This window comes from Gekko japonicus, unplaced genomic scaffold (assembly GCF_001447785.1).
Source record: "Gekko japonicus isolate JY-2015 unplaced genomic scaffold, Gekko_japonicus_V1.1 scaffold2045, whole genome shotgun sequence".
Lineage (NCBI taxonomy): Eukaryota > Metazoa > Chordata > Lepidosauria > Squamata > Gekkonidae > Gekko > Gekko japonicus.
In genome coordinates, this window is record NW_015174898.1 from 304,765 (window position 1) to 326,566 (window position 21,802).

At 46.1% G+C, this 21,802-nt stretch overlaps 1 protein-coding gene across 1 annotated transcript; it reads left to right on the forward strand.

Annotated features, from left to right (window-relative positions):
* The first annotated feature begins 5,749 nt into the window (after positions 1-5,749).
* On the forward strand, positions 5,750-12,254 carry LOC107121960 (vespryn-like). Its single transcript, XM_015424979.1, has 3 exons — positions 5,750-5,825; positions 9,604-9,708; positions 11,764-12,254. The coding sequence occupies exons 1-3, from the start codon at positions 5,750-5,752 to the stop codon at positions 12,252-12,254; spliced, it is 672 nt and encodes a 223-aa protein (XP_015280465.1).
* The last annotated feature ends 9,548 nt before the right edge of the window (positions 12,255-21,802 follow it).

Below are 21,802 nucleotides of genomic sequence, written 5' to 3' on the forward strand. Positions count from 1 at the left end.
CATGCACAGATGTGACTGCAGCCAACATGCACAGAAGTGACAGCATAAACTGTAGAATGAATGTGAAGAATACATGAAGCTGCTTCATACTGAATCAGATCACTGGTCCATCAAGGATTGGTACTGTATACTCAGATTGGCAGCTGCTCTGGCTGAGGTCTTCTATATTACCTCCTACCTGATATTTATAACTGGAGGTGTCAGTGATTGAAACTTTGACCTTCTGCATACAAAGCAGAGGGTTTTTTTTAGTGAGCCACACTGAAGGAGGGTTAGAATGTCAGACGAGGACCTGGGAGACCCCTGGTGCAGTCACCCCTTTGCCATGAAGTTCTGTGGGTGACACTCACTTCAGCAGAACCAACCTCACTGGGTTGTTTGAGTTTGAAACTGAAGAGGTAAAAACTGTTTACGCCAGCCTGAACTCCCTGAAGGAAAGGTGTGGGGGAATGTGGAATAGCTTATTGCTCAGCCAAGCAATTGTTCATTATGTTACCAAACCTTTACAAGGAGCCTTTCTAAGAATATTGAAGGAAGGACACAATTTCTCCTCAGTTGAAACAGTTTACTGGAATGGATTTAACAGTTTGCCATTCACGGGATACACGTGATTTACTCCCATCTTAAACTCACTATAATCACGAATCACGCAAAGTAGGTTAAGATAATTGACTGCTTTTTCCAGGTCACTCACTGTGCAACTTGGATGAACAGGGATTAGAACTCCTGTGTCCCCAGTCCAAGTCCAGTGCACGCTAGCTAAAGTAAAGCTCTGCTCACTGTTAGAAGGGGAGAACAAAGCTTGAGTCCAGTGGCACCTTTAAGACCAACAAAGTTTTATTCAAGGTATAAGGTTTTGTGTGCAAGCACACTTCTTCTTCTGCATGCACACAAAAGCTTATATCAGGAATAAAACTTTGTTGGCCTTAAAGGTGCCACTGCACTCAAACTTTGTTCTGTTGCTTCAGACCAACACAGTTAGAAGGGGAGTCTATTTTTCATATCCTTTTAAGCATCTGGAGAATTGTTGGGTGTTACAAGTCAAAACACTTCAGTATTTAATGATGTTTGTTAAGTCACATGTTTGTTTGTAACCAATCTGTTTAGACAATAGAATGCCCGGGAACTTTGGAGCTAATTTGCTAGTCTGATTGGAAACCAATTTGTCAAGTATTTAGCATATTGGTTTTTCCTCCCGTTCTTTGTTTTGACTGAGAAGGAGACGCCATTCTCTTCCCGTTTTACCTTTAGCTGTAAGGATGTAGCCGTATTAGCTCTTTGTTATTTTATATCCTGTGTACCTTTTCCCCATGTTAGGTTTATAGTAAACTTTTATATTTTAAACACACCATGGACTCAGTCTCTTAATACTCTGCTGACTTACTTAAAAAGAATCCCAACAAGAATACGGTCATTTTTGTCAGTGTTTTTATCAGTGCCACAGCCCAGATGACTCAAAGAACATTAGAGCCAAGATGTGTCTTCTGGCTCTCAAAGGCTGCGATCAGATGCACAATTAGACCTGACATAGGTGCGAATGCCGGGCAGATTTAAAGGGAGCGATCAGACAGCAACATCTGGGAAGCATTTTGCAGCCATCGGCAACATCGGGGAAAATCTGGTAGTAAATGGGTTGCGACCAGCCACATACAGACTTTCCCCTGTCTGATCGTTCCAGCACACTCTCATGCCATTGGGATGGTCTGATCAGGCCATCCCGAGTCTGTGCCGTTGTTTCCCCCCCTTCTTAGTATGCGCATCATCGCAAACTCCATAGGGAGCCCTCAGTGCGGAGGTGCGATTAATTGATTCTTCGTTTAAGTGCATGGGAAACAAACGGCAAAAAAATTAAATTAATGACTCAGCCAAAGTTGCGTCTCTTCACACACTGATGGGCTGTGGCCGCAGCTTCAAAGGGAGGTGTGATCTTGCAACTGCAGGTCAAATTCCTCCAGAGGAAATAGCCTTGCCCCCCCCCCCCGCTTTACCTGGCGTGTGTGACCGCACCCCATAGCACTCACCGGGGGTGGGGGCTCCAGGCCATGACTCTGGGGGATTCAGTTTTCCTCCCTTCATTTCCCTCCTGATTGGCAATATCCCTTCCTCACTGGCTACGTTAAGACTCAGAAGGGAAAAGAGATGGCCAGAATAATAGGACCCAGGATTTTTAAAAGAAGGGAATAGAATGCCAGGCCCCTGATACCTTGGGAGTAGGGTCACCAGCTCCAGTTCTGGAAATTCTTAGATGTTTGGGGGCAGAGGTTGGGGGAGGCACGTCCCCCTCCCCACTTTTCCCAATATCTAAGAAACATTTTGAGGGCTGAGGTCCCACACTGCAGAGCTGAGGAAGGGCAAAAAGATTTTTGGAGGGAGGGGATATGCGACAAGCCCTAAAGGCCTCTTTGTTGTTACATTAGGCGTGGGGAGGAGGGCGTTGCATGTTGTGTATTTTAAGAGTGTCTTATTGTGTGTTTTTTTGCGCATCAGCATCACTTTGTCTGACTGTAGCGGTGTCATTTAGGTGGTCAAACACACAAACAAACCAAGGTCTGCACCTAGTGTAAATACACAATGAAAGGTGGCTAATTGTGTGCAGGGCCACTTAATTGTTTGTATAACAATCATCACTCCATGAGCAGGGCCAGTGTGCTGCCCTGATGGGAAAGCCCCAGGGAATAAACGCATAGAGCAGTTTTAGTAGATTATCCAGAGCTGCTTTGACAGGGCGCCATCTCTCCATGTAGTTTTCATTGCCACTGCAACTGCAGTGTTGGCAACAACAGGGTCTACACACAGCATTCCCCCCCCCCATGCTTTCCTTCTGTTGGGTATTACAAGTTGAAAACACTCAGTATATCTGGGGTTAAATGTTTGTTTATGTTACTCACAGGAAGTCACATGTTTCTCATGTAACCAATGTTCTTTAGCTGTAGAATGCCCGGGAATTTTCTCCCTGATCTAGGAATTTGATTGGGACTAAAGTGTCAAGGTGTTTTACCATTTTATGGCTTCTCTTCCCGTCTTTGTGTTTGGTGTTCTGAAGAAGAAGAAGAAGAGTAGCCATACTCTCCCTCTCCTAGTTTTGTCTTTGTAGAGTAAGGATGTAGTAGATTTTGCTCTGTTGTTATTTTCATCCCAGTTACCCTTCCCATGCTAGAATTTAGTAAAAACTTTATATTTTAATCACACATGGATTCTGAGTCTGAATTATTTTACTCTGGCTCTGCTGGACTATCTTATCTCTGCTAAATACCATTTTTTCAATATCTCACTATCACCCAACACCTTCCCTCGGTCCCCACCCCTGATAGTTCCCTGCTAGGATCGCCAGGTATTCTACCACTCATCTGTGAGCTATAGGCAGCGCACACCTCAGGTGCCTTGCCAGGCACTGCTCTTCTGTGCGTCATTGTGGAGGTTCTGTCATGTGTCTTCAGAGTGGGGAAAGACTGTGGCTCAGTGGTAGAGCCTCTGCTTTGCATACAGGAGATCCCAGGTTCAATCTTGGGCATCTCCAGTTAAAAGGATCAAAGTAGGAGGTGATGGGAAAGTCCTCTGCCAGAAGAAGAAGAAGAGAAGAGATTGGATTTATACCCCGCCCTTCACTTTGGAGTCTCAGAGCAGCTTACAAACTCCTTTCCCTTCCCCCTCCCCGCAACAGACACCCTGTGAGGTGGGTGGGGCTGAGAGAGCTCTTGACAGAAACTGCTCTTTATCAAGGACAGCTGTGCCAGAGCTTGTGACTGACCCAAGGTCACATCAGCAGGTGCAAGTGGAGGAGTGGGGAATCAAACCCAGTTCTCCCAGATTAGAGTCCGCGCACTTAACCACCACACCAAACAGAGACCCTGGAGAGCTGCTGCCAGTCTGAGTAGACAATACTGACCTTGATGGACCCATGATCTGGTGGTTCAGTATAAGGCCGCTTCATATGGTCAGTGCTCTTTCCTCCTCCATAAAATATATTTTTAAAAAAAAATCTTGATGCTGGACCTGCGCATGCAGCTTCTTGGAAATTGCATCATCAAGGGTTTAAATCCTTCAAAGAGCCAAATGGCAAATCTCCAGACAAGGGAAAGGGGAAAAAATAGCCCTGAGGGAATGCTGGAGAACAGGTTGAGCCGTTCACTTTGCAGTTTTGGGGAAAGGGGGAGTATAGATTGACTTTCTTGTCACAAGGAGTACTTAAAGGCCACGGTGCTGTAGACTGGGCATCATTACCCCCAGAGACGTCCCAGCATCTCAGAGCATTTTGGGTGGTGCCAATAGGAACACAAGGTAAGAATATTATGGTGCAGATTGCTTTCAAAAGCACTGCTTCTGGTCCCTTGTGGTTAGGGTTGCCAGCCTCCAGGTGGGGCCTGGAGATCTCCTGGAATTACAGTTGACCTCCAGGCTACTCTTCCCCTGGAGGAAATGGGAACTTTATGGGACAGACTCTATGGTGACCCATCCTTACTGAGCTCTTATCTCCCATCCAACCTCTACCCGCCCCAGAGACTGCCATCAAATCTCCAGGAATTTTTGAAGTCAAAGTTGGCAAATTGAGTCGGGGTCAAACTATGCAGGGCACGAGAGATTCCCTACTGTAACTGTGTGTATTTATTATGGGCCTGACCCAGATCGGCCCAATGGTGCTGACAAAGGGGGTTGGGGTAACACTTCCAGCCCCCCAGTCTTTCCCAATCAAAAATCCTATCCCCCCCCCCAAAAAAAAATCCTTGCTCTTGTTGTGCTGTGGCTTTTTTTCCCTTTGCTGGAGCTGGGGAGAAGGTTTTCCAGTTGGGGAAATGGTCCCAAGGCAGAGTTAACATTTCCCCAGCATTACAACCCCAATCTGGATCAGCCCCCCCCCCCCCCCCTAACAACCCCGATCAAACCATATCCTCCCTCAAATGGATATGCAAGGAGCAAGCAGTGGAGGGAACCATTTTGCATTATCATTGCCATCACCCTGGAGAAAAATGACCTGTCCCTTTAAGAGATGCTCAACATGAGGAAATAAGCGAAGTCCCCCCCTCCATGGCGTAGAGGTAAATAACCTCCTATGAAGCCTCCATTAAAGGGACAGAGATTTTTTTTGTTTTGTTTGCTTCCTTCTCCACGCTATTAGTAAGCTTAGTGTGCATTGAGGGACTATACGTTTAAATGCTGAAAAAGACTATGCCATCAGGTCTCAGCTACCTTATTGCTACCCCTTATGGGGTTTTCAAAGCAAGAGATGAGCAGAGGGTGGCTGTGTCATTGCCTTCCTTTGCATAGCAACTCTCGTCTTCCATGGCAGTCTCCCATCCAAATACTAACCATGGCTGACTCTGCGTAGCTTCCAAGCTCTGGCAAGCTCAGGCTAGTCTGGACTATTCAGGCGGCTAAATGTTGAAAACACATCTGAATAAGTAGAATTCTGTAATGATTCCCCCCCCCCGCGCTCAAACTTATTTCAGCTCTCCAGTTGATCTCCATCCATTTGTATCATAAAACATCTTCTGATCCCAAACATGTGAATACTGTGGAAGCTGGGTGCAAGAAATGTAGTTAGGAGCAGGGTGGGAGATATGATCTCTGCAAAAATATCCCCGTGGTAGAATCCCTGAAGAACTGACCGTCCTGTGCTAGAATGCTTATTGTTCTAATCCCCAACATAAAACTGGAACATTGGACTCAACCCACAATGTATGGTGTTCGGGGTTCGGGGTCAGCTTATTTTTGCCTCTCTGTCACCCAGGAGGAATTTCTGAGTGTCACCGCCATGCCTCGTTCTGTGGACTCACATCTTAGCTTCTGGGACTTCCCATTGACAAACCGCGGCCTTCAGACATTCAGAGGTAACAATGAGAAGACCACCAATATTTGTTAACTTTCTCCCCAAACGTGTGTACCGTATGTTCCAGAGCAGGGGTGACCAAACTTGCCTAACGTAAGAGCCACATACAATAAATGTCAGATGTTTGAGAGCCGCATGACACGAACAAACATTGCAGATATGTTTTTATTGGAAAATATGCAGATTTGCTTTTTATTGACATGAAATAAGACTGCCAAAAATAAAAACAAAAGGGGTAAAAATAGATATTGGTAATGATATTTTATTTGTCCAATGATATTTGTCGGCTGGGGGGGGGCCTTTCAGAACGCATTTAAAGTTGCCTTCTTTCTCTGCTCCCCCCTGCCTTAAGCCTATCCAGGAAGGGGAAGGCTGGCTGGGGAGGCCTGCCTCCCCTTCGCTTCCCCAGCTGTCCTGCCAGGAGCTACACAATATGTGTGAAAGAGCCTCATGTGGCTCCCGAGCCACAGTTTGGCCACCCCTGTTCAAGAGTGTTTTAACTGTTCCTGTTCACAAGGAACAGTCCTTATTTTCTGGCCCCTGCACCTGATCACTCATTCTCCCTGTTTTGCCCCTGTTGCTGCCTTTGAGGAACAGCCTTGTCGTTCTTGAGAGTTGAAGTCCTTCCCCAGCGCCTCTGGAACCTCGTTCTCTTCACAGGGAGCAGATGCATATTGTCTCTAGGACACATCCTTGCCAATGCACACACACAAGTAACAGATGAGTACGTGATGCTCAGTTTGCCATTTCCACAAACTGGTGAGGCTTGTTTCAAATCAGATTAAAACTACTGGGGAGGGGGGATAAAAAATAAGAAAATGGTGGTTGTACGGCAATAAAAGGAGGAGGATGGCAGAAGGTGGTTGAATGAGTGGGACAACTTTGATGTGGGCGGGGGGAGTAGGCGTCAGCAAAGGGATGAAACCATTAAGCTCCTGGATTCACTTCGACTTGGAAGTGAAGGAAAAAAATCGCCACAAAAGTGCTCCCAGAACACGCTGTGAAAAAGTAAACAGAAAGGAAAGCGAGCACTAAAAAGAGGAAAACGTAGGCAGTGTTGGGAAAAGGCAATGTCTGGTGTACAGTGAAGAAGAGAAGAAGACCTGGCAGGGGGCAGCAAGAAGACACTTAGATAGGCTAGTGAGGTCAGCACCTTCTCTCCTTTTAAATATAATTCCTTGTTTGTCTCCAGATTGCTACTCTCAAGGCAATTTCCCCCTTCTCCTCAGAAGTGCCACAGTCAGTCTTACCCTCTCTCTCAGCTAGAGATGTCATTAGGAACCTGGCTCTGTCTCTCCTCTTTCCTATCAAGTATATTAATTCCCAAAGAAACCTTTATCTGCTCTTTAATTAAGTTGTGCACCGTTGCTGTGTTAATTACTCTGCCAACATGCAGAAGGGGGGGGGAACCCAATGGACATGTATGCTGAAAGTGACGGAAAGCACACATGCGTAAAAGGCCGTTGTCTTCTAGGATCTTTCTAATCTACGGAACAAACACCTTATTGGTCTGGGGTCTGCCAATGCAGAGTAAACATGGCCAGCAAGTCACCGTGCAGCCTAATGCGTAATTTAGCAGTAATCTGTATGCAGGGGAAACAGAGGAGTTATAAAGCTTACCCTGTTTTCACCTGTGAACTGTTATGAGCAGGGGTCTTGTTGTAGAAAAAGACCTGCCGGAGCTCATTAGCATAACTCATTAGCATAACTTATTTGCATATGCCACGCCCCCTGACATCACCGGAAGTGACAGAAGGCCACACCCCCTGACATCACCCTGGTATGAGGTCTGTATTGGATAATGGGGAATTGGTGCAGTGCAGTGGCTAGCAAGTTGGCTCTGGATTTGAGCGATGCTGCCCACAATCCAACCGAGGCCCGCTTAAACTCATTTTATCCTTGGGCAGTGTCAGATTTTGAGGGCTGTGGAGCAAAACACCAGCAGTGTGGACCCGAGAATTCTCTTGCACTTGGAGGGGGGGGCATTGGGGGACCCAAGACTGCAGAAACCGGAGGCCCAGGATGCCATCACATCACTTGAAGTCGTGTACCCAGAAGCATCACAGAATGCCATTACGTCACTGCTAGGTATGCAATTGGAAGTAACTTCAGAAAAGAGGGAAAAAAGAAGAGCTCGAATAAGATGTTGTTAAAAAATCCTTGAACTGGGGTTAGAAGCAGTGTTCTCTCTAAGCTGAGTTAGTGTGAGCTAGCTCACAGTTTTTTAGCCTCTGGCTCACACATTTTTCTCTTAGCTCAGGCAGGACAGCTCCAGAGCAATCTGATTTATGCAGCAGCCAAATTGCTCGGTCACAACTTTAATGCCAGTCGCTCACAAAGTAGAATTTTTGCTCACAAGACTCCACAGCGTAGAGGGAGCATTGGTTATAAGCACAAACAGGTGTTTAGAAGAGCAAAGGGAGTTGTTATTTAAGGAAGGTGGCTTCTGAATTTTACAGAGATTATCAGTTTACGTCCTCATTTTGGGAGCTTTAGTCCATGAAAGCTTATGTTGTTAGTCTTTAAGGTGCCACTAGACTCCTGTTTATTTTTGCTGTAACCAAGGAGCACAGATAGTGCTCTGGAATTATAACAGTACACAGACAGTGAAACACAGTTTGGCATGGCAACAGGGTGCTAGTTGTTTTGCTGGTTATGAGGAAATCACTGATTGTTCCATTCATTTCTTTGAAGGCCCACCTGGTTCTAAGGCAGCGAGGGTGGCCAACTGCATGGAGAGAAACTGCGCCTTTAAATAGTGGCTTGCTTACTGGGATGTTGTTTGCCAGGTGATGTTATTCACCTCCGTGCCATGAAAAACTTCAGATCCCTGTTCTCGTACATTAAGGGTTTTTTTTAACAGGACAGGACTTCTTTTTTTCTCCAGGCAGTTGGCAACCCTAATTGCAGCCTCATGTAGCACCCTGAGAAATACCGGCAACCTCATAAACTTGTAAAATGAGCTACAACCTAAACATGAGGTATAAATGCCAATGGGGTACCAGCATCTGCCCACCTCATCAAAGGATTTAGCCTGCCACTTAAAAGATCATCTTCGCAGGCTCGGCTCTCTATCCCATTGCATGCAGAGGTAAGGTGGGTGAAGACAGGGCTTTTTTGGTGGTGGCCCCTTGCCTTTGTAATGGCTTCCTTTTTTTTCTTTTTCTGGTATTTTTGCATTTGTGTGTGTCCCATACCTGGAAGTCATAGTGACCTCTGGTGACTCCTACTGGAGCACAGAGGACTTTCAGAGAATTGGCTTGATAGCCTGCCTCTGGCCTCCCGGCCCTGGTATTCTCTGGAGGTCTCCCATCCAAATACTTGCCAGGGTTGGCCCTGCTTAGCTTCTGAGATCTGATGAGATCAGGCTTGCCTGGGCTATCGAAGTCAGGGCAGAATGGCTTCCTTCTGGAAGCTCTCCTGGTACCCACCTTACTGTCCTTCAGGCAACAGACCAAAGCCATTCTTTTTTCTCAGGCTTTTAACTGATGGGGTTTAGTCTTTTTTAGCTGTTAGTACAGTCAGTTTCAAGCCTAAGGAGTATTTTATGGATATTGTTTTACACTGTTGAACTTTGTTTTATGTTGTTTTATGCCCTGGATTTTTTTGCTGTTTATAATTTCATATTTGTTGTTTTAAAAGCAACTTTGTTTTATTTTGTGATCTGTCTCAGGCAGTTTTCTGAAGAGGGGACGAAGGAAGGAAGGAAATGTTACTAGAACCACCTCACCCTCACATGTGAGGCTTTTCATTGCTGACTCTTCTCTGTTCCTTGTCAGGACTCTTCTTCATCCTGTGGCTATCAATATGTCTTCTTGCTGAGTGTGAAGGCACCAAAAAGGACCTGGAATCCAAGGTTAGATCGCTGAAGAAGAAATACGGAAGTAAGGAGAGACTCATGATGATGGGGGGAGGGGGAATGGGTTGCCGCAGAAGAGGTCTCACTACTATAGACTCAGGGCTGTGGCTCAGTGGTAGAGCATCTGCTTGGCATGGGGAAGGTCCCTATGATCTCCTGTTAAAGGATCGGAGTGATGTGAAAGATCTCTGCCTCAGGAGACCCCGGAGAGCCCTCATTCAGCCAGAGTAGACAGTACCCAATTTGATGGACTCCGTATAATGCAGTGTCAGGTGCTCAACAGTGCATCTTGCTATTATGCTAAAATATGCTATTAACTGCCCCCTCGGGAGTTATTTTTAAATCACAGCTGTACCTGGAAAAGAGGTGGGTGTGTTAATCAGTCAGACTGTGCATGTAGTATTGTGCACCGGGAATAGGGAGGGGCAATGGAGTTATATAACGAATGGAAGACTGGTCATTGCTTAAAGTAGAACACCGAATGAGAAGTGGAAGAATGCCTTTGTTTTTAAGAGCTGTAGAAGTGGGGTATTCTTTATGGATGATTCTTCCCAACCACCTTGAGATTATGTGCACTCAGGGGGAAGAAACCCTCAAGGACAGATTCTGGAGATTCTCTAATTCAGAAGTTCACAACATGTTGTTTTATTATTGATTGAATTTCTGAATCGCCCCATCCCTGAGTACACAGGGCTCTGGGCGATTTACAATAGGTTAAAACGTACGAAAATACAATTTAAAATCCACAATCAGTTAATCCTGAATTTCACAGTCTTCAGATGGTGTCTATAATTTAATCTGAAACCTGCTTTGGACTGTTCTTCTGTCTCGTGGGCAGGTTAAGGAGGAGGCCAAAGCAGGCAAGGTGGAAGAAAAGCCGAGGGTGCCAGCTATGAGGGAAACCGTTGCTGTCCTCAAACAAAAGCCTGGCAGAACATCTCTGCCTTACAGGCCCTGCGGGATTGCATTAGAAAAGGTTTCCCTCAGTCCACACAGAAGAGTATTTCACTTCCCCTTCTTCCATTCCTGGGAGCCGAGTTGTCCCCTTCTTTACTGAAATGACCACTATGCTGAACAAGGCAAAAATTCAACAGGGGAAGCTTCCCAAGGGGAGAGCTATCCTTATTGACACCATCATCCCTCCGTTTAGCTAGCGTGGTAAGAATGTGGGACCAGAACCTGGGAGACCTGAGGTGAAAGCCCCATTCTTCTATGAAGCTTAACTGGACCAGCCACGCTCTCTCAGCCTAGTCTACCTCGCAGCATTGTTGTGAGAATTAAATGGAGAAAGGGAGAACTGTGTACATTGCTCTAAGTGCCTTGGAGAGATAAAAATGTGAGAGATCTATTTATATGGTGCCATCACCAGGCGGGTGCTTTATGGAGCACTAGACAGCTGCCCAGGCTTGGAAGGGAGGAGGAGAGGGAAACTGGGGGAAATACGCCCTCATTTCAGTTGCCTCTGCTTAGGTTTTGTTTCCATAGAAAGAGGGGAGATGAGGGGAGAGCCAAGGGTTGCACCGGTCTTCATTGGTTTTGAGGAGGGATGAACACATAAAGCTTCCTCGGTCTATCGAGGACCATTGGTATGACATAGACTTTCCAGGGCCTATCGTGTCACTGCCTACCTGATCCATTTGATGGAGACTGAACCTGGGACCTCCTGCACGCAAAGCGAATGCTCTACCCCTGAGCCAGGGCCCCAGCCCCTTGAAGTGAACACACAGGTGTCCTGTGGGACCACTTCAGGCATAAGGGGTAGTGAGGGAGAAAGGGCAGATGCATAGAGAGAGAGTGAGGAAACCTTCACTGAGCTGCAGGTTGTTCAACAAGGAAAACTGCCCTCCATCCCTGCGTGGGTGGGTGGGGGGGGGGGGGCATTGCCATGCTGCCGTTAAAGGCAACGATGTCGGCATGGGAAGGGACAAAGGCACAGATGTCGGACTGAGAAGGGAAGAAGTGCAGCCTTAGAACAGCGTGCAATTTGGAGCCTAGATCAATATCGGCTGATCAGGTCCTCCCCTCGAGAATTTGACTCTGCCCATAACTCTGCAATGCCGTCTCTCTTTCTGTCCCACAGCCAAGGTGACTTTTAATCCCCTGACAGCGTACAAAGGGCTCACCGTATCTACAGACAAGACCTACGTGGAATCAGGAGGCAGAAACCCAGATGTGCCGGACAATGCTGAACGATTCAGTAGGAATCGTGCTTTGCTGGGCCTCCCTGGGTTTACATCTGGGAAGCATTACTGGGAGGTGGAGTTCGGAGACCAGAGGGAGTGGGCAGTGGGGGTGGCCTTAGAGCGTGTGGCCAGGAAGGTCCATCTCAAGCTTGTTCCAGAGGAGGGGATTTGGCAAGAGGGCCTCTGGTGGTTTCTGGCACTAGAAAATCGTTCCCAAACAGTTCCCGTACGCCCTGGGATCATTGGGGTATTTTTGAATTATGAAGCAGGTAAAGTGACTTTTTACATAGAGGGGAAAGTGATTCCGAAAAGAGCCTCTTTCAACGGGCAGAAAGTGGTTCCTTTCTTCTATGTGGGTAGACATCAGCATCTCAAATTAAAGCAGTGAATTCACTGTTTGTATTATTTTTTTAAAAAAAATATCCTTACAGTAGAAATCTAAAGACCATTATACACCAAAACTTCAAGAGTCATAAACAGTCAAGAGACTATAAAAACAGGAGAGTTTATTTTTTTAAAAATAGAGAGAGAGCAGTAATAAATAAGAGCCACTGCGGCATACACAAAATATAAAGTCCTGTCGCCAAGCCTGATTGGAGACATCATAGCAAGCTGGGTCTTTTCAAACGTGGCTTGTGCAATGAAGTATGGTCAGTCTGCCCCCCGTGTTACAAATCCTGGTTTTGCATATTAAACCCCGGGTTATGCGCTTCTTGCCCCCCCTCTCATCTCCCTGCATTCTCCCTAAAGGGGTATCTCCTTGACCAGTGACCACAAGAGAATTTGGTCATTGTAACAATCCACAATTAGTATACACAATGATTAACAAACCAGCAGCCAACTCTCGACTGAAATCCCAGTTTGCTGCCAAGGAACAAAAGCTTGTACTTTATCACTCTTACAGCTTTAAAATGCCTTATTGCAGCTGGGGTTCTTATTTGCCTCCTTTAGTTACCTGGAATGGATACCATTTGTAGGTATGTTTTTGTGGTGACGTTTCTGGCAGTGATCTTTTGTCCGTGAGAAGAGATAAACTGTCGTTCTTAATCAATGGTTAGCTAAAGATAACTCTTCCTGAAAACCGATTTTTTTTTCCTATTTCACCTTCGAAAGATTTTTTTCTTTAATTCCCATTTACAAATGCAGTTATTGCAGAGAGAACACAGGGAACATTGACACAGAGGGCAAAACTGTAAACTCTGAATTGAAAGACAACCATTTTTATGGCTTTTTGATTGCATTTCATTACCTTTCCATCCTGTTCTCCCTCCCCATCTGCCTTATGTCATTTCAGAAATAAAGCATATCTTTTGACTTGCATGGCCTGAGTTATTTGTATTATGGGGTGGTACTGGGCAGAGAGGCCTGCGTTACACATTTGGACTAACGCGGCTGCTGCATTTTTCTATTAAATCTGATTAAACCTGGGGCTTCTATGCTACTTTCTGGGCACCTCTACATTCTCTGAAAGCCAGTGATAATAAGAATATTGACCGTTTGGTACAGTACTTTTGAATGTTCAAAGCACTTTGCACACCAGGTGCTGATCTTGTAACTCTTACAGCAGTCCTGTAAGGTAGGCCATTAGATCCCCATATTGCAGATTAGGGGAGAGGAACTGAAGCTGAGAGAGGGTGACTTGCCTGAGAGTGCCTAGTAAATTCATGGCAGAGGTGAGATTCAAATCAGGGGATTTCCTTTTTCATCACTATGGCTCTAAAGCTGCTGTGCTACTATCAAAGATGTGTCAGTGAAAAGACCAGTAATGCAGATGAGCTTCCCCAAAGGATAGATGGCCCATTGTCCCCCCACACACACACTGTGCACTGAGTGAGCACCCACAGGGGAGTTCTTTGGCACAGGTCACAATGGGTAGTGGTCAATCTCAGCATAGCACTCTGCATGAACCTCCCTAGGATCGATTCCCTGCATTGAGCAGGGATTCCAATGGCAGAGCAGCTTAGAATACTCGGTCACTGTTATTACTGGATGCCATTGTTAAATTGGAAGCTTGGTTCAGACATCCCACAGAAATATTGTTTTGTTAAAGAAACCCTTGCTCTATGCAATTGTTCAAAGGCAGGCCGCTCAACTAACTACTGTTATTTAAGGTTCACGATGCCAGAATGTGAAACCACATGGAGGTTTTGTTCCAGCTCACCTGCCTTCCAGAAGCATTGCATTGGGGAGCATCCACATGGCATTGCTCTCTATTTGTCCCATTTCTGTGTTTTCCCCTGCTTTGCTATGATCTTTCCCAAACCTGATTTGGAACAATCTTTTTAGAAAGATTGCCATCAAAGTGCTTTTGGGCAACACATGGGTGGGCAGGTGAGTATTTTTGCAGGTCCCGCTCACATCTGCACCATTTGCCTTGCTTCATCATTGGTGACTACAATTCCCTCCTACACACACGTACCGGAGACCAGATGTGCTAGTTCACTATAACATTATAATCTCATGACGATCTGTTGCCATGATCTACTAATTCCCAGTTTTCATTTTTTTTCGAAAGGAACTGGCCCTTTCTGTTGCAGAGTTATAAGGGGAAATGTGTAACTGTACATTTCCCTTTATAGGTCCACACAAAAAAAAGTGCTAGAGACTGTCACTTTCCCTTGGCCTAACCTACCTTACAGGGTTGTGATGAAGACAGAATGAAGTGAGGAGAACCATACATCCCACCTTGAACTCCTTGGAAGTAGGGTGTCATGCTAATCGATGATGCAATAAACTGCCTTAGACTGTTTATCCACCATGTCCTCCCCTTCCTTCTGCACCCCTTCCTGCCACGTGGCACTTCATTTCAGAGGGTCTTCTGACATTCAGCAAAGGGTTTTGGCAGGGGCTGGGGGAAGCAGCAAGGTGGAACATCCGTTTCCTCAAACTCCTTGTTTTGTGGACGTTTGATCCAAACCAACATAGATAAAACTGATGGAGGATAAATGAACTAGTGTGCCCCTTGGTGGTGGTGGAAAATGCTGTCAAGTCACAGATGACATGGCAACCCTGCAGGGTTTTCAAGGAAAGAGAGGCTTCAAAGGTGGTTTGCCATTGTCTGCCTCTGTGTCATGACCCTGGACTTCCTTGAAGACCTCCTATCCCAATACTAGCCAGGGGCCAACCCTGCTTGGCTTCCAAGATCTGATATGATCAGGCTAGCCTGGGCTCTCCATTAGTTTCCTCTCATTTTCCAATGTTATATTCAGTGACCACCAAACCAGACTGGCTGTCTCTGAAATGCTGAAATGAGTGGAGCTCAGAGATCCCGAGAGAGAGAGGATAACAGTAAGGAAGGATTTGTGGCTGTAGCGGAGCAGAGAACAAACACCGGTACTATTTTTGAAAATGGTTAGAGTTCGGATTAGGATCTAGGAGATCTGGGTCCAGATCCCCACTCTGTCATGATGACACTGCCCAGTGTCCACTTCCAGGGCCACCTACCTCTCAGAGCTGTTCTGAGCACAAAATGGTGAAAGGAGAACCATGTGATCTAAGCTCCCCTCAGAGGAAAGGTGGAATAAATATGTACTAGATCAGTTTCAGCATCCTGAACACCCCAGCATCTCCAGATAAAGAAGAAGAAGAAGAAGAGATTGGATTTATACCCCACCTTTCACTACCTGAAGGGGACTCAGAGCGGTTTACAATCTCCTTTCCCTTCCCCTCCCCACAACAGACACCCTGTGAGGTGGGTGGGGCTGAGAGAGCTCTCTCGAGAACTGCTCGTGGTGAGACCAGCTCTGAAAACTTTGTAACTGACCCAAGGTCACACCAGCAGGTGCATGTGGAGGAGTGGGGAATCAAACCCAGTTCTTCCAGATTAGAGTTCACGCTCCTAACCACTACGCCAAACTGGCTCAGGTGTTGGTGACAGGAAAGACGTCTACCCAAGACCCTGGAGAGGCACTGCCAGTATGAGTGGACAATACTGACCTTAATGGACTGATGGTCTGATTAAGTATAAGGCAGATTTGTTTGTGTTCACAATGATGAAGAGATCAGAGAGAAGACAAAATTATCGTATTTTGGTAGTGTGTGTGGACGCGTGCGCTTGCATTCCTGAAAGTCATGGATTATGAATGCATTAAAGATAGCGGCTAGACAAAAACACTGTGTCATAATAGGTGATTTTAACTACCCACACATTGATTGGGTCAATATGTGTTCTAGTCGGGAAAGAGAGATTGAGTTTCTAAACACTCTAAATGACTGTGCTATGGAGCAGATGGTCACGGAACCTACCAGGGGAGAGGCGATCCTTGATTTGGTCCTAAGTAACACTCAAGACCTGGTGAGAGATGTAAAAGTGATTGCACCGCTTGGAAACAGTGATCATAATGTTGTTGAGTTCAACATTTGTACAAATAGGGAATTGGCCAAAAAGACTCACACAACCACTTTTAACTTTAAAAGGGGTAATTTTTCTGATATGAGGGGACATGTGGGGAGGAAACTGAAGGGAAAAGTAGAAAGGGTCAAAACCATTGGGGAAGCTTGGAAACTGTTTAAAACTACAATTCTAGAAGCTCAAATAAAATATATTCCGCAGGTTAGGAAAGGCACAAACAGGTATAAGAAAAAGCCTACATGGTTAACAAACAAAGTAATGGAAGCTGTAAAAGGTAAAAAGGATTCCTTTAAGCGGTGGAAAGCTAGTCACAGTGAGGCTGATAAAACAGAACACAGGCTATGGCAAATAAAATGCAAGTCTGTGGTCAGGCATGCAAAAAGGGAATATGAGGAGCATATAGCAAAAAACGTAAAAACCAACAATAAAACTTTCTTCAAATACATTAGAAACAGGAAACCAGCCAGGGAGGCAGTGGGGCCCTTGGATGACCAAGGGGTAAAAGGAGTACTGAAGGATGATAGGGAAATGGCTGAGAAGCTAAATGCATTTTTTGCCTCCGTCTTCACTGTGGAAGATGAGAGGTGCTTGCCCACTCCAGAGCCGCTGAGTTCGGGAGGGGTGTTGAAAGACCTGAGTCAGATTGAGGTGACGAGAGAGGAGGTCCTAAAACTGATAAACAACTTAAAAACTGATAAATCACCAGGCCCAGATGGCATACATCCAAGAGTTCTGAAAGAACTCAATTGTGAACTTGTGGATCTCCTGACAAAAATATGTAATCTCTCCTTAAAATCAGCCTCCATTCCTGAGGACTGGAAGGTAGCTAATGTCACTCCCATCTTTAAAAAGGGTTCCAGAGGAGATCCGGGAAATTACAGGCCTGTCAGTCTGACGTCGATACCGGGTAAATTGGTGGAAACCATTATTAAGGAAAGAATTAGTAGGCACATAGATGAACAAAACCTATTGAGGCAGACTCAACATGGGTTCTGTAAGGGAAGATCTTGTCTCACTAACCTGTTAATGTTCTTTGAGGGGGTGAACAAACATGTGGACAAGGGGGATCCAATAGATATTGTTTACCTTGACTTCCAGAAAGCTTTTGATAAAGTTCCTCATCAAAGGCTCCTAAGCAAGCTCAAAAATCATGGGATAAAAGGACAAGTCCTTTTATGGATCAAAAACTGGCTAATTAATAGAAAACAGAGAGTGAGTATAAATGGGCAGTTCTCCCAGTGGAGGGGAATACTGTGTGCAGTTCTGGTCACCACACCTTAAAAAGGATATTATAAGCTTTGGAAAAAGTGCAGAAAAGGGCAACTCGAATGATAAAAGGGTTGGAACACTTTCCCTATGAGGAAAGGTTAAAGCGCTTAGGGCTCTTTAGCTTGGAGAAAAGACGACTGAGGGGTGACATGATCGAGGTTTATAAGATTATGCATGGGAAAGAGCAGGTAGAGAAAGAGGTACTTTTCTCCCTTTCTCACAATACAAGAACTCGTGGGCACTCCATGAAATTGCTGAGCGGTCGGGTTAGAACGGATAAAAGGAAGTACTTCTTCACCCAAAGAGTGATTAACACATGGAATTCACTGCCACAGGAAGTGGTGGCAGCTACAAGCATGGACGGCTTCAAAAGGGAATTAGATAAGCATATGGAGCAGAGGTCCATCAGTGGCTATTAGCCACAAGGTATAGCTAGGGGCTCTGGGGCAAGTGATGCTCTGTCTTCTTGGTGCTTGGGGGGGGGGTCAACAGTGGGAGGGCTTCTAATGTCCTGGCCCCACTGCTGGACCTCCTGATGGCACTGGTATTTCTGGCCACTGTGTGACACAGAGTGTTGGACTGGATGGGCCTTTGGCCTGATCCAACATTGGCGTCTCTTATGTTCTTATGTTCTTATGACTTCTGGTGTCCCCTAGTGGCTCTAGGACGTTTCAGAGAGGTGGCTGGACATTGCCTTCGCCTGCATCCCATCCCTGGTATTCCTTGGAAGTCTCCCATCCAAGTACTTGCCAGGGTCGGCCCTGCTTAGCCGCTGAGATCTGACGAGATATGGCTTGCCTGGGCTACCAAGGTCAGGGCTACAACAAAATCATCTTTGTTGTATTATTGTACATCTGTGCAGCGACCTAATTCTACCATGACTATGTCTACACATTATGAAAGTTCCTCTGCAGATCTTGATTGACAAGCTTTACTTCCTACTACTTTAGTACAGTAAAATTCCTCCAAGTGGAAGGCCAAGTTTCTCTCCAGCAGCCATGCCTGGGACTCCTCCCCCGACCCAAGATCATTCTCCCATAATGAAGCTGCCTTCTACAGAATCAGACCCATTGGCTCTCCCAAAATCAGTACTGCCTAATGACTCTCAGGGGCTCCCCAAGGGTTTCAGGCAGAGGCCCTTAACTGGAGATGCCAGAGACTGAAGCAGGACGCTCGGCATGCAAAGCAGATGTCCTACAGCTTCACCACAGCCCCACCAGGAATAAGGAGCCACCCTTTCCAGATCTCATATCCAGCCCTGTTCCTTGACCATGCCCAGAACTTATGTATGTGAAGATTCTGCAGTCAGCTGACCGCTGCTAAGTCACATGAGACTCCAGGTTAGCTACTTGCATCCTTGCATCACAAAGAACATTATGACGCCAAGAGGGTGAGTATGTCTTTTAAGTCCCATGCATCTGTCCCTGGAATAACCTGGAGACTGAATCACCTCAAGTTCATACTAGTGTTGCCAGTCATTGTATCTCTTGCCTTTTACAGGCTAGCAGTGAGACCAAATGTTAATAAGAACCCTGGAGTATGTATGCTGCAAACAGGTGACGCTTCCTTAGTTCTCCCACTGAGGTGGGAAAGGATTCCGTTCCCCTCCACAGACGGCATAATTCCACCTAGCAGGAGGCTCCATTATTTTACAAGCAGTTCTCAAGTAGCGCAAACACAGACATAGGGTATTTGGGTAGGAGGTGCAGGTTATGAAAGGAGAATTCTCAGGAACAGAAAGGAGGGAGACGATTGGCTGTTGAGAAGGGCAGGTAAGGGAGAAGACGAGGACAGCAGCCTCAAGAGAAGCAGCGCAAGTGGGTACCATGCCTGCACGGACACGAGGAGTTCCTGAGATGAAGGCATGTTGCGGCAGGAAAAGAAGAGTGACTGATGTCACCAAGGGGCGAACAATGATGACACGATCGATGCAAAGGGAGAAGGAGAAAGGGCAGAATCTTTGTGACGCCGTGAAGAGCCTCCCAAATCTCTCTGGGATCCTCATCCGAGCGATCAACTTGTGCAAGTCAGCCAAAGGGCTCCGTTTCACCGAGCTGAAAGAAGTGCTCGGGGCCAAGGGCTACGACGTGAGCAGATATTGCCCCAGCGTCAAGAGGCAGCTGAAGTCCCTGGCGTCCAAAGGCGCCTTGGTGAGGATGACTCACAAGGCCGGCTCCACGTTTTTTGTGATCAGGAAGCATCAGGGGAAGGAGGCCGCCATCCAAGCACCTGTAGGTTCTGGGGGGAATTTAAGGGTGCAGAAGATGGGAGTGGGGAGAACAGACTCCCAACGTGCCCCTGAGAAGACGAAGCGAGCAGCAAAGCAAGCGAAGAACTCTGGCCTCAAGGCTGTGGAGGCGAGTAGAAAGGTCCAGAGGCCCCACAGGAAATGGAAACTGGGAGGAAAGCAACCAAGACAACCCCCCAGCCGAAGCAGCCCCGCGAAGACATTCCAGAGACCCATCAAGAAAACCGTTTCTACCGTTAAAAGGCGTAACAGTTCTGCTACTGAGACTGTGCCTGCTACAAAAAGACCACGCTATTCCAGGGCTAAGCCTGCATCTTCTAGGAAGGCAGAGAGATATCCCAGAAGCACAACGGCAGATGTGGCAAAGAAATCGGGAAGTCCCCTCAGCCAAGCTGGTTCTAAAAGATCAAGATATTCCAGTAAGGGTGTTACAGTCTCTGAGAAAGGGCTGGGAGGTTCCTACAGCCGTACTGCACCCACTGTGAAGGCATCTAAATATTCCAGGAATAAAATCTCCATCCACTGGTAAAAGAGAGAGAAGGCCCAGGGGGAAAGCCAACAGTAGGGCTACACCTAATACTAAAAGGCCAAGAATAATATAATGGGACCAAAGACCAAAGCAGAAGGTCTTAGAGAGTGATTTCTTAAAGAAAAAAAATCATAGCCATATACATAATAAAACAGAACTAGAAAAGTTCAAGTTGGTCGGCAATGGATGATGTTACGATCAAGAGCCTGATCTTGTGTTTAGGCATAGAAGTTTCCAATTCAAAATCTTAGTTCCCGCATGACACTATATACAAGGTCTTCCTTGGGAGGTGGTGAGCTCTTCTTCTTTGCAGGTCTTTAAGCAGAGGCTAGATGACCATCTGAGAGCAATGTTGATCCTGTGAATTTAGGCAGATCATGAGAGGGAGGACATGAAGGGATGAGCCAGTGCTCAGCTCTCGGGCCCAAGGTCATGCTTATCACCACTTTGGGGGCAGAAATTAATTTTCTTCCAGGCCACATTGGCCCCAGAATCCTGGAGGTTCTTTGCCCTCCTCTAGGCATAGAGCAGGGCCCTGGGGAGCGGGGAGAGGGTAATTGTGAATTTTCTGTGTTGTGTAGGGGGTTGGACCATGAGTGTTGAGGTCCCTTCCAGCTCTATATTTCTGTGTCTCAGATACATAAAGTATGAGAACAAATAACTTCTTCTCATGAGTCTATACCACTTAATCAGAGCAAAGACACTTAAAGGAAACTGTTCCTCTCTTACTCTCCCAGTCATGGAAGACTTTCAGCCTGACACTCCCTTGAAGATTTATTACTGCCTTGATAGTATCTCACTTAAAACACTTTCCTGAAGATTAGTCTTCTGAGCTCCACTTCCAACTTCTCTTTCTTTCCGATTATCCTTGCATTGAATATTACCAACATCTGTCTTCCTCACTACTCAGACTCTATAGGTTGGTCAGCAGCAGCAGCTTCAGCAGGTGCTACCGCAGGTACTGCTAATTAAATCCTGGAAACTAAAGCTGCTGTGTCAGATCAGAGGCACGGGAAAAACAGACAAGCTTGGCATTCATCACCTTCTACATCGTTCCAGCAAATTATGTTTGCTGGACTTAGTTGCAATATTAAATGCCCCGAGATGCCCTAAGTCAACTTCTTCCCCTTCTCATCCACTATCATTGCTTGTTAAGTACAAAGTATGTAAAGAACAGTAGAAGACAGCAGAGATTATAAATATAAAACACTGGAATGTTTCTCAAAATCCAGTGTTTTTTCTCACCACAGCTTCCAGCAAAGTATACACAAATCACCCACAAGGTCCAGCAAGATAAGGTAAGGTGATACATGCTTAATCCTTCCACTGAAACCCATAGGGGTTATGATATTACTTTAATTTTTTAAGATTCCATATTGATTACGGTGCAAAGACTCGATCGGTGGTAGTGGAAAGTGCTGTCAAGTCACGGCAACCGGATCATGGTTTTTTTCAAGGCAAGAGACACCCAAAGGTGGCCGGCCCTTGCCTCTTGGATGGGAAGCCTGGCTCTCCTGGTGGTCTCCCATCCAGGTGCTC